At 42.2% G+C, this 13256-nt stretch overlaps 1 protein-coding gene across 4 annotated transcripts in view; it reads left to right on the forward strand.

The window, feature by feature from the left end:
* The window catches only part of LOC144934738 (SLIT-ROBO Rho GTPase-activating protein 1-like), a 212778-nt gene that overhangs the window by 165646 nt on the left and 33876 nt on the right, over nt 1-13256 (forward strand). For all 4 annotated transcript variants that reach the window (XM_078860826.1, XM_078860828.1, XM_078860827.1 and 1 more), the window contains exons 9-12: nt 622-819; nt 1675-1759; nt 5576-5603; nt 11396-11426. In XM_078860826.1, the coding sequence (XP_078716952.1) occupies nt 622-819; nt 1675-1759; nt 5576-5603; nt 11396-11426 (342 nt within the window). The remainder of the gene's footprint in view (nt 1-621; nt 820-1674; nt 1760-5575; nt 5604-11395; nt 11427-13256) is intronic.

Consider the following 13256-nt stretch of genomic DNA (forward strand, 5'->3'; position numbering starts at 1 on the left):
TATATTGTTTTATTTTTATGCAGGAGAGGGCAGCGATAAAGTGCAGTGATAAAGGGCAGAAGGTATAGAGAAGAGCTGATAGCATTTTTTAATACATGGTCATAGTAGCAGTAATCAGCTGTGTGGCATCTAGATGGGAATCAACCCAGACCACTAAAATGAACACCATTTGAGGTGGTTAGGTGGCTCAGAAGTCAGAGTGCTGTGCCAGCACCGCTGGGACGCTGGATTCGAATCTAAACAGCTGTCTGTAATTAAACCGGTGAACACTGCCCATTGTTTGTTAGAGCAGGGAGACACTTTGTTATTGCCTTCTTTGAGTAGAACTGCTGGCAGCGGTGGCCAAAATTAAGTCAGTGCCTCTGCTAACATGAGCACGGAGTTGTTCTCACCTCTATGTATGGCCCTGAGCCAGGGGTGGATGTTCCACATTCGTTTGACAGAGACGAGTCTGTTAGTAAAACCACTATGGTAGAAATGAACCTCGACCTTGGATATATAAACTTGTGACCCTCCAATTGTGAGTCTGGCACCATCCGGCCACGTTCACCCAATATACAGTATTGTGATCATTATTACAACCTCATTGTCGCAATTGTTTACACCCAAAAAACAAAACAGGTGAAGAAGACGATGGAGGCGACCCTGCAGACCCTGCAGGACATGGTGACCATCGAGGACTTTGACATGTCCGACTCCTTCCAGCACAGCCGCTCCACCGAGTCTGTCAAGTCTGCCACCTCAGAGACGTACATGAGCCGCCCCAACGTGGCCAAGCGGCGTGCCAACCAGCAGGAGACCGAGTCCTTCTACTTCATGGTGGGTCGCGAGGGCGGTTGCGTGGCCGAGCGGTAGCATGTTTGCAGAGGTTGCACGGTTCGAATCTGGCGCCCGCCTTGGTTGATACGGCTGGTGTCTTAAAACAGCACGATTGGACGCGCCGCTTGCTTCTCAGTGGAAGTTAAATGGCCCGTGGCGTTATTCAAAGAGAGGCCACGTGTGTGTGTGCTGATAAAATGACAATAACTGAATTTGGCTAAAACGACATTGCAACTACGCCCCCTACTGACGGACTATACACCTGTGTCAAACATCGCGGCTTCATGATAGCGTTGCACTAAAGATTGGTGCAAATACAAAATATACTATTCGCGATAATCTATCACGTACATAATAATAATTCTTATAACAACTGTCCTTTGTTTACCAAAGAGAGTCTTTATCTCAAGAAATATTTTCTCATCACCATCATCATTATCGTCACCAACGTTTTCATCGTAATTATTATCACCATCATCATCATCGCTGTCATCGCAGCATACGTAGACTCCACTAGCTCGATCAGGACCACCCATGAAGATGAACACCTTACTCAGTGTTCCTTTGAGCATCGACGAACTTTTTCAGTTTCACCCGAGAAAGTTCTCGCCGAGCCTCCAAATGCGTTTTTCCATTATCGGCACGATCGTTGTTATTTAAAAAAAATAGTGTTGACAACAAAGGTCTCGTCGTGTGTACAAATGGAGCACCTCACCACCGTACTCATCAACACTAGTTTATAAAGAGGGGGAAAAGAATAAAGGGAAATCGCACTTAGGATTTTTTTTAGCGAAGTAATGGATATGTAACAATGAGTGTAATCGTGTTCTGCATTTCATTGTTGTTACGTAACAGAAATTCAAGGAGTTCATGAATGGAAGCAACCTTATAACCAAGCTGCAGGCCAAGCATGATCTCATCAATAAAGCCCTTGGAGAAAGTATGTACATCTCTTCTATCACGACAGCCGACTCTGTGTGTTTTTGTGCGTATGTGTGTGTTCACAAGCAGCACTGGAATTCACAGGGCCTCATAACTTTTATTTGTCGAAGCTTGCATTATTTATGGTGAATAGATGTTTACCGTGTGTTTTAATCTGTTATTTTGTTTAAAGCAACACGCAGCACAAAACAACAATCGGGTGATGTTTTCTACAAACACTCCGATGTGGCATATCGTGGGGCTCTCGGCAAAGAGTTAGCAGCTTCGTTCACGAGATGAATGATTTGAGAGTCAAATCCATGTGATTGTCGGACTCACTATAATCTTGCTGGGTAATGTTAGCTCCTCTGATGTGTCTTTGGGTTGTTCGGAGCATTGTTCGGCGTTATGCTAGACTGTATGTGCTGGGAGCTTCTTCACGAACTGAATTCTGTTTCTGAAGAAGCTGCCAGCATGTGGAGCGAAACGTCGCACATCGTACCAAACAAATAACGTTGCCTGTTCGGACCGAAAGTCGTACGTTTAAGCGCCAAGCAATAGATGGCGGTGGTGGCATCTATGTCTGCAGAACATAAAGAACCAGTGGCATCTACATCTATGGGAGATTATACAACTTTTGAAGCCATTCCCCATGTTTAGTGTGCATGCCGTACAACATATTTGGAATCGACAGGAGTAAAGTTGGACTTACGAACAAATTGACTTACGAACAGGTTGCTTTAAGTCCTTTCACCTCCACTGACAAGGTGAAGACCTTGTATACCTCGGTGACGTCGCGTCGGTGCACGGTGCATCGAAGTGAGCTGCTTCACATTGGCCGATGGAATCGCAGCACATTGAGGGGCAATGGGAATGGTGGCCTTTTGCTCCTGTAGCTAAGAGCAGTGAAGTCTTGAGGTTTTTATTATTATTTATCAACAGAAGCAGACTGCAACTGCATTACCGCCATGCTTTGATTTGGTTTGAATGCAAAAGTAAAAAAAAATTGGCTTCATCATCCTTGAACAGTCTCTCTCTCAATGGGGCTTTGGAAACTAATCCAGTGTTTTTTTATGTTGGCTTTTCCATCCGTAGCCTCGCTCACCCGGGTTTGGCTGAGTAAGGCAATTGCCGTTGCAATGCATGGGATGTCACTGTGGACTTCATGAGGAATCACTTAACGGTGGAATGCCCATTGGCGTCGGGAACACTTCCCGGGGCACACTCGAGTCATGCAAACCTGCGTTCCACGACGATTCCCAGCGAAAAATGCCCGGCGATAAATTACGAAGCGGCAGTAATGGCCGGCGTCACACAGCGGCATCGACATATTTCACGTGAACGATGCGGGGGCCACTTTCCTATCATCATCTGCTTGTGATTAAATCGTTGGGGTTCCTGCAATGTTTTGGGCTGTAGCCTGCAGTGTCCCTCCTCGGCGATTGGGCAAACGCCCTGAACACGGAGCACCGTTATTAGGAGCGGATGCCTCTTCTGGGGAAAGAGGCATTTGTGACATACGCCTCTTCGGGCCAAAAGCCGCGCATGTGCTGTATATTAAAAACAGCTGTTTGCAACGCGGACTGACCCCATGTTTACACTTTGTTTGTTGAGCACCCATGCTTAAACATTCTTAGTGGAATGTTAAAGGGCCATATCGTGAGCCATTTCAACTCGAGGGACCTTGTCAAAGCTAAACAACTGCACACTGTTCTAGAGTAAAATTGTCATTTGTTTGTTGAGTTTGTTTACATTGTATTCTTTCAAATCTGTCCTAATATGTTCAGTATGCCGTACGTCTAGAATGCTTTCAAGTAGTGAGATGACAGAGGACTGGTCTGTTTTTGTATTTCCGTTGGGGGGTGGCAACATTGCCATGTCTTTTGAATGTGAAACGATGTAAGGCACCAGAAGGAATTTCATTTTGTGGGTGACACCAGCGATAAGATGAGGGGTTGTTATTCATGAGATCACAATCTCTCTCTCTGAGGCCTTGATCTGTGATATTAAGCCAGTTAGGACATGGGGGGGGGGGCAAAGTATCACTTGATATTTGCGATTTGTTTTCCATTGTCAAAGCCTTCGCTTCTGAAAAAGATCTATGTAGCTCTTTACCTGGTGAAATAAAACATTTAGTTTAATATTTTAAATTATTCCCTTCCACTCCTCGTTTCCGCATGGACTCTGAGCATTGTACCGTGTGTCGACAAGGCACAGTGATGCCACAACCATCATGTAAACACCCCCCCCCACCAACTCTCGACCGAGATGTCACCCACAATTAATTTCTCAACAAGCATTGCATTTACCTTCTCTCGGGCTTGTAATGTGGCTGTTTGGAATTGCTATACCTGCAGTGCATTTGCACACACCGCCCATTCTCCAGCAGCACCAAACGTAACCAATCTATCTCTTTCTTCGGCAAGGTCGCTTGTGCAGCATCGAAACTACGTATTCTCTGCAGACATTCCAGCCGTAACCTTCTGGGACCCGCCATTGCGCTTGTAAGATTTCCAGTGTCCGGATAACACAATTACTCGGCCTGCACGAGCGGCTAATGAGATTTGGTTGCATAATTGAGACGCAAAATGCAACGCGATTGCAGGCTCGTGCCCGGCATTATTATTGCATTTCCTTTGCAAAGCGAGAGGGCGGGCCCGATTTCGGAAATGGTATTTCACAAATCCCCAAGGAGCTGACAGAAGATTAAAACATTTCATTGGAATCCTGAAGGAGTCCTGCAATGTCCCGGTAGGAGATTGAGATGTCATCGAAATCCCGAGAGATGAATTTGCATTCTCCACGAGCTGTTATGGAAAGTTTTTAATTGAAATTGTAGACCTGGAATCTCCCTGATGAAACATATTTCATAAGGGCCCTGTGGTAATCTCTTGGGATTTACATGAAGGTTGGAGCAAATTATACAGTTTTGTTTTGATTCTCAGTGGATGTTTCAATTCTTCCTAGGTGATTACATTTTTCTTTCAGCAAAATGTTGTACGTGCTATATGTCATTTATATTTGTATCTATATCTATGAATGTGTCTAATGAGAAGCATACCGGGGAGATGGAGTGATACCAGCAGCTTATGTGCAGGAGCTCTGTGGGTTTTTGCACCGTAGGATCATGGGAGATGTCGGTGGATTGGTTGAGGCCTTCATCCAGCAAGTGGATATGACCATGGCTGATGATGATTTTTGTGTATATGCATGTGATTTTATTAGCATAGTGCACTACAATCCCAGAAAACTTGGGCTCTATACCTGGCCATGCACAATGCCAGTACTAATTGATATCTGTATCTGCCCAGAGTTTCCCACCAGATATACTCAACTGTGAATGAGTACCTGGTGTAGTTTGTACTCATCGCCACTGAGGAAGACAACAGTGGAAGGCCATGGTACTGATCATACCATACCCTTGTTTGCTGTACTAACCTGAATACAAATAACTCAACACATTCGTCGATAATCTTAAAGGATTAGATAAAGCTTTTGTGCACCTGTATTAAAGGCAAATAGGACAGTAAGTGTTCTAATTGTATTTACTTACCAGGTATTGAAATTCTGACCATGGCCTGCTTCTTGTGAATAGCGTCAAATCATTTGATGTTCCATTAAACGGAAGGATGGGGCACTTTGGTAGTGCTGTGTAAGGTTACTGGGCCGCGGCTTGATATGAATCAACAAAACGTTCTATTGTATATTACACACTTGCCAGCCAGTCAGCCACTCAGTGTGAGTGTACGATGTTATTCGCTGTATTTGTGGAATGAATTTTCTCCTTGTGCATGACGGTTGTTTTTGTTAAGCATTGTATTTGTCTCCATTTTAGGTGCCAAGGGTGATTTTAACTCCTTCAGGTAAAGCTTTGGAACAAATACAACATAACGCACTACATTATTATGTTTCTGTGATCGTACATGTTGTCATTTGTACATTTAAATAATTCTCTTTTTCAATTAAAGCATTGATGTTCATGAATTTGTATGGAAAAATCACAAGCTCTGGTTTAGCATCAGATTCCAAAAATGTCTCTACACGAATGTGTATGTGGAGGCCTTGATCCAGCAGTCGATTAGCTTTGGCTGCAAATGATGATTTATTTAGATAATGAAAGTGTATTTTTGCTTAAACAAGCGGTGAAGCGTACATTTTTTACATCAGTAAGCTCACAGACAGTGGTGGAAATGCCACATTCTTGTGGATGGAACCATTCCCTACATAGGATTACCACCGTTGACTTCTCATCAGGCATGGCTGTTCCCAACCCAGACCAATAATTATCAGCTGAGACGACCTCTGAGGATTGGAACTCAAAGCGTTGGGATTTTGAGTCAGGCCCTCTGCCACAGAGCCAGCCAGCTGAGAATGCTTGTTCAGCATAATATATCTTGAATGTGTTCTCACATGAATGCCAAATGAATTCTGAAAGTATCACTTAGAAGATCAATAGTCAAGCACATGTCACAGAATTCCATAAACACCTCTATTTCATTATCATCCAACACATTAACACATGAACTCAAAATGATCCATTCTGACTTAACATGAGTGATTTTTGCTTTACATTTTAAAAAAAAATATATAAAAAGGATCGTGGGATATTGTCATCAGAAATGTGTTATGTCCTGTAATTATGCAGGAATATAATTAAAGGTTACACAGACAATAATTATTGACCAAGCCACAAATGAAGTCAACAATTTAAAATTTAAAATAAATCACCAAAAATAGTACAGTATGTCCTAAGTTCTCATATGAAGCAGGAATGAATGATTTAAATGAATAAGTGCCTAAGCCATGAACAAAACTTTAAAAAATTCAGCTACCTACAATATTAAATCGGCTTGGAAAGGTTTGATTGGTACATTCGCTGACAACGATGTTTAATTTTCAGCCTCGTTGTACGTAAATTACTTTTAGGCTCTTTGTAGAAAATCCATTCGAGAACATATGCGTTCATTGACATGTAACATTGTTAATTGGTTTTTTACCCTTCTATCTGGCAACAAAACTGACACCTTTTTAGAAGGAGTCATGTTTGCATAGACCGCAATACCTGCAGTCATAAATACAAACAAAAGACATAACTCTGATAATGTGCACTGTCCTTGAAGTTGATTGGTCCACACCCGAGACAGCTTTCCTTAGAGCCTAGTCTCACATGGGTTGGACCAGATGACGCCAAAAGGCGCACAACTCAAAGACAATGCACCATCAGAGTATGAGAGCTCGGGGCAAGCATCTACACTATGGGAACCTCATTTGCCAGTAAAAATATGATAATTGGTTTTTTACCCTTCTATCTGGCAACAAAACTGACACCTTTTTAGAAGGAGTCATGTTTGCATAGACCGCAATACCTGCAGTCATAAATACAAACAAAAGACATAACTCTGATAATGTGCACTGTCCTTGAAGTTGATTGGTCCACACCCGAGACAGCTTTCCTTAGAGCCTAGTCTCACATGGGTTGGACCAGATGACGCCAAAAGGCGCACAACTCAAAGACAATGCACCATCAGAGTATGAGAGCTCGGGGCAAGCATCTACACTATGGGAACCTCATTTGCCAGTAAAAATATGATAATTGGTTTTTTACCCTTCTATCTGGCAACAAAACTGACACCTTTTTAGAAGGAGTCATGTTTGCATAGACCGCAATACCTGCAGTCATAAATACAAACAAAAGACATAACTCTGATAATGTGCACTGTCCTTGAAGTTGATTGGTCCACACCCGAGACAGCTTTCCTTAGAGCCTAGTCTCACATGGGTTGGACCAGATGACGCCAAAAGGCGCACAACTCAAAGACAATGCACCATCAGAGTATGAGAGCTCGGGGCAAGCATCTACACTATGGGAACCTCATTTGCCAGTAAAAATATGATAATTGGTTTTTTACCCTTCTATCTGGCAACAAAACTGACACCTTGTGAGACTAGGCTCTAAGGAAAGCTGTCTCGGGTGTGGACCAATCAACTTCAAGGACAGTGCACATTATCAGAGTTATGTCTTTTGTTTGTATTTATGACTGCAGGTATTGCGGTCTATGCAAACATGACTCCTTCTAAAAAGGTGTCAGTTTTGTTGCCAGATAGAAGGGTAAAAAAACCAATTATCATATTTTTACTGGCAAATGAGGTTCCCATAGTGTTGATGCTTGCCCCGAGCTCTCATACTCTGATGGTGCATTGTCTTTGAGTTGTGCGCCTTTTGGCGTCATCTGGTCCAACCCATGTGAGACTAGGCTCTAAGGAAAGCTGTCTCGGGTGTGGACCAATCAACTTCAAGGACAGTGCACATTATCAGAGTTATGTCTTTTGTTTGTATTTATGACTGCAGGTATTGCGGTCTATGCAAACATGACTCCTTCTAAAAAGGTGTCAGTTTTGTTGCCAGATAGAAGGGTAAAAAAACAATTATCATATTTTTACTGGCAAATGAGGTTCCCATAGTGTAGATGTTTGCCCCGTGCTCTCATACTCTGATGGTGCATTGTCTTTGAGTTGTGCGCCTTTTGGCGTCATCTGGTCCAACCCATGTGAGACTAGGCTCTAAGGAAAGCTGTCTCGGGTGTGGACCAATCAACTTCAAGGACAGTGCACATTATCAGAGTTATGTCTTTTGTTTGTATTTATGACTGCAGGTATTGCGGTCTATGCAAACATGACTCCTTCTAAAAAGGTGTCAGTTTTGTTGCCAGATAGAAGGGTAAAAAACCAATTATCATATTTTTACTGGCAAATGAGGTTCCCATAGTGTAACATTGTTAATTTACATTTCGAGTACACGAAATGTGCACAGTGATACCCCTCTTGTCTGACTTACTGTTACGCACTGTTCCTATTATCCAGACCCTGAATTGATCAAATGGACCTTACTATCAATGAGTATGACACAGTCTGAATTAACCCTGGAAGTCCATCATTCTACCTATTATCCACGCTTTCACGCAGCTAAGAGTAGCAAATTCATCCTGCTTTACACATTTACCAGTGCTCCTTTGTAGGGATTGAAGGAAGTTAATGTCACATGTAAGCAAGGATATGAAGTCGTCTGCCCATAGTGCCCCCCATAGTGGCGTGGATAAGAGGAAGTTCGCTCAGAAGCTCACGTCCTCATCTCAAGGTTGCGTTTGGTGGCACATTCCCACATTGTAGCGCCTTTGAGGCAGGGTTGGTGGATCACGCAGAGATGAAGATTGTGTGATGCACCCACCTGCAGAGCGCTGAGGTGCCTATATGGGGCAGTGCAGCAAGTGTGTGGAGTGCGATGGTTTAGATCGATATCCCCTTTTACCTGTTTTTTTCAAACACTCCAGTTTGCTCACAAGTGATGTGTCAAACATCCCCAAAGCAAAACCCTCCTGAAACAGTCCTGAAAAAAAACTCAGTGAGACTTAACAACTGTGTAAACAAAGTAAGATCATTATTGTTCTTAAGCGATTTTTGGGTGAGGCCACATAATGATTTGACCCATCTTGTGTCATTAGAAACACTCCACCACACAACAGCCAAACAAATTATTTCTCATGCTGTCACAACACAGTTGCTAAATCCACTTGTGAGAATTATTCTTGAACTCACTTGTGAGCGAGTTGAAACTAAACAATAATTTTTTTTACCAGGTAACGCCCACTGAGCTATACAGCTCTTTTTCTTAAGCGACCTGGCCACAAATGATAGCTCAATGAAGTGGCTTATCACGTGGAAATGTATAGCAGCCAAATACTCTAAACGCATGTTTATAAATGTGGAGGGAAAAACTGGAGGATCCTGGAGAAAAATCTACGCAACCACAGGGAGAACATGCAAACTCCAAGTATACAAGCGTCAGGGTCGGGATTGAACCCACGATCTCCTGCATACCAAGCGAGGTAGCTAACATCTCGCCACTGTGGCGCCCTAAAAACAAAATCAATTGGCGTGTCGGAAAAACGCCCCGTGCACCTCATGCCAATTTAATTTGCTTGTCTGTGTCGGGTGGTGGAGGGTTTCTGGTGACAGATTTGGTCGGGGATAATTACGTGGTCGAACACAAAAATCAATTATGAATTGTGATATTGGCTATGAGACCCGACGTGTTGAAGCTCATTATTGTTCATTTGTCATGGGATCTGAAATAACACGTTCAAAGTCCTGCAGGACCGAGACGCCTGCTTGTGGTGTAAATGGATACGCATAGGGGGGTTGGGAATATTAATTCACACGACAACAAATTCACAAAGTAGAACACGCACACACACCATAGCCTTTTTTAAAAATCATAGTTGTTGAGCATGGACCAAATGGCCCAAAATGCCAAGGGGTCAGAAAAAAACATCACCATTGAAGGTTTAATAGTTAAGAGGTAATGTAATTCTTGAATTGTGCAAGCTGATTATAAGAACCTGGGATTGTTTTACGATGGGAAGGAATTTCATAGTCAAGCAGTATGAGGAAGGAATCCAAAAGGGAAGTTAACGGATACAGTATCCATAGTAGTTGCGATAGAAGAGTGATAATGAGGCAACTGCCCAATGGTGAGTGACTGGAGTTAATTAGTGACTGGATCATCAATAAACCTGACTACTTTACAATAAATTATTGTTAAGTGCAGTGAGGCAGGAACTGAGTACTCCACCTCAGATATGACAACAGTGTTCCAATTTAAGCCCAACATGTTTTATCTGGATAGTGAAAAATAATATTTCGGAGTTAAAGAATGCTTTTGTTTAACACCACAGGATCTTTTGACTCGAGCAAAGCCATCAAAATAGTTGTCTACTTCATAAACCGTTCATGATCATAGCGAGTTTCAGACTGTGATGATGATGATGATGACTCCTGCAGCCGGGAACGTCTTGCCTATTAAACGCGGGGCTGACGAGCCCGTACTTGTGTAGTCACGATCGCATCGCTGTGTAACGTCCTGTGATTACGGCGCATGTTGTTTCCAGGACCCTTTTCTTCCCCACCAAACCACCGAGTGCAAAGAGGCACAGGCCTCGCTCTCAGTTCACCGATAAATTGTTTAACGGCAATTTGGAGACCTTCATACAGGTACTGCGGCGTGGAGAATCAACAATTTCCCATCAACCCTCTCGCCTCGCCACCTCTGATGGCGCTAAGGGGAAAATCTCAAGTTTTTAAATGTCTATCTTCTCCATTAACCTTTGTAAACAGTCATGGCCCACGTGGCAATAATGTCACGTTTAGCCTCAGAGTATCCCATAGCATAACTTTCCGATGTGTAGTACCACTCTACGGGAAGTCAACATCGATGTTCCTATTTATAGAAGGCCCACACCGTACTAATGTGGAATTTCCACCAATTACTCATGGCCACAAAATATAAATTACTACTACCCTATCCTCATGTTCAGTTGAAGATGAGAGATATTTATACTTTTATATTCCAATGCATTTATAGGCAAACTATATTTGTTTGTTTTGCCTTCATTTACAGGTCATTATATTATTGAAATCCTGCAGAGAAAGTACAATTTGAAAACTTGAGATGCTCTTAGCGGTGGGGTTTGGGGCTACGGTGTCTCAGGACTTGGGCCTTGTTCCTGGTGGTGATGGTTTCTCCTGCTCTCGTTTCTTGACCTTCTCCCTTCCCCCCCCCCGCCCCACCCCCTCCACTTCCAATTTCTTGGTGATGCAGAGGACGGAGAAACTCGCGCTTTAGAAGCCAGGTACTCGCGCTTTTTTCCTCGCCACTTGGTTTGCGGTGGTAACTGGCGGCGTCGGTGGGGTGAGGAAATCCATTCTGGTTCTGGTTGATTCCAATAGTCCCGTAGCAGAAATCCTTTGCGGAATTACTTGAGTTCACAGTGGCTGTATACATTCATGGGCATGCTCGTTGAAGGCTTATGGAAGGCGAAGGTGGGTTTAATTGTGCTCCGTGTGGAAGACTTGGCATATTTTGACAGATGTTTTCTAGTTATTTTGGCAGGGGCATTATTCCATATAGCACAGTGTTACGTAGTGTACTTTTAAGAAAATATAGTTATGCGGGTAGTTTTCAGGCAATTGTAACACTAAATTATTTAGTTTATAAGTTACATGATTTACTTAAATGTAATACATCCGGTGATTTTACCCACTGTTTAGAATTTTTGATGAAAAGTTATTAAAGTAAATCAGAATAGATTTTTCTTTTTTATTGGTAAAACATTTTTTTTTATCATTAGACTTAATATTTAATGTTAGGCATTACAAGTGAAATTTATTTTTGCTCGGGTATTGACTTTTAATGTCAACAAATGAATGCTTCATGTACAGTTGTGCTGTTTTGGTTAGGATTAGATAGAAATAACGAATCAAGTTACACCCTTTAGACCATGAGCATTATAGTACTAATCTGAAGCATTCTGGTACTAAGCATCGAGACGTATAATTTCATTAGCATGATGCGGCGTTAGAATAGCACACCGTGGCGCACTAACGTGCAGCATGTGCGTATACAGAAAAATTTGCAAGTCAAAATAATTGGCTAAAAGCACCACACCTTGCGAGTGGGCACATGTATCATTCTAGATTCTAATGAATCTTGAAGGCCGTTGACAGAAAACATTCAAAAGAATGGTTCTTCCCACCTTGTATGTAAAACTCAATTCATATTCGTCAATAAGATCGTGGCCTTAAAAGGAATATATATAAGGTGATTTTTTTTCTTCATCGTGTCCCTTGTACTGCGAAGAAGGGTCATTGTCAGAAAAATGTGTCACCTATTTCACGTTGGGTTTTTTCCTTTAAAGGCCACAAAGTGTTATTGACGAATGTGTTGAGTTATTTTGTGAATTGTTTATTGCATGCTATTGAAGCGAACATTGTTTTTGAGTGGCGATATAGCCAAATGTTGATATAATTACATTTTAACGTGAATATATTTGTGTGTTTATTGTCGAGACCATCAACATAGGAACCCAATTTAACCACCAGGCAGCTGTAATCGAGATTTTAACCCAGACCTTGAGCCCCGAGATATAAATGCCACTTAGCCATCTCAAGAGTGTTTTGGTGAACTATGTTTGTGTGGATGAGAGTGAAGAGCATTGCAACGCAAGCACAGAATGGCAACAGTGCCGTTTATTTATAGATAGTGACAACAACAACAACAGCAATATATGTGCACACATGTGGGGCAATCAAACATCTTTGAGAGAATGGCATTAATAATACATTTGAACTCAACACATGAGAGGACTTCATATGCGGGTCACCCCATGAATGTAATATGACTGTTGATGAATATTGCATAAAGATGAAGGAACAGAATAACCGTAACATTTGGTTCGTATGACTTTATTTAATTTCCCGCTAGCTTACCAGCATACGCTTACAAGTGCAGATATAAATATATTTTTTATTATTCTCAAAGGGCAAATTCTGCCATTTGTGTCCTTTAAAAGCGCCTCTAAATATATTTCATGTGAACCTGTCTCGTTCATCTTATTTTATAATTGCCAAATCCAGGAATTGTAATTATCTACCTAATCTGCCCGTGACATATGCCGCACATC

This window comes from Lampetra fluviatilis, chromosome 11, assembly GCF_964198595.1.
Source record: "Lampetra fluviatilis chromosome 11, kcLamFluv1.1, whole genome shotgun sequence".
In the NCBI taxonomy this organism is placed as follows: Eukaryota; Metazoa; Chordata; class Hyperoartia; order Petromyzontiformes; family Petromyzontidae; genus Lampetra; species Lampetra fluviatilis.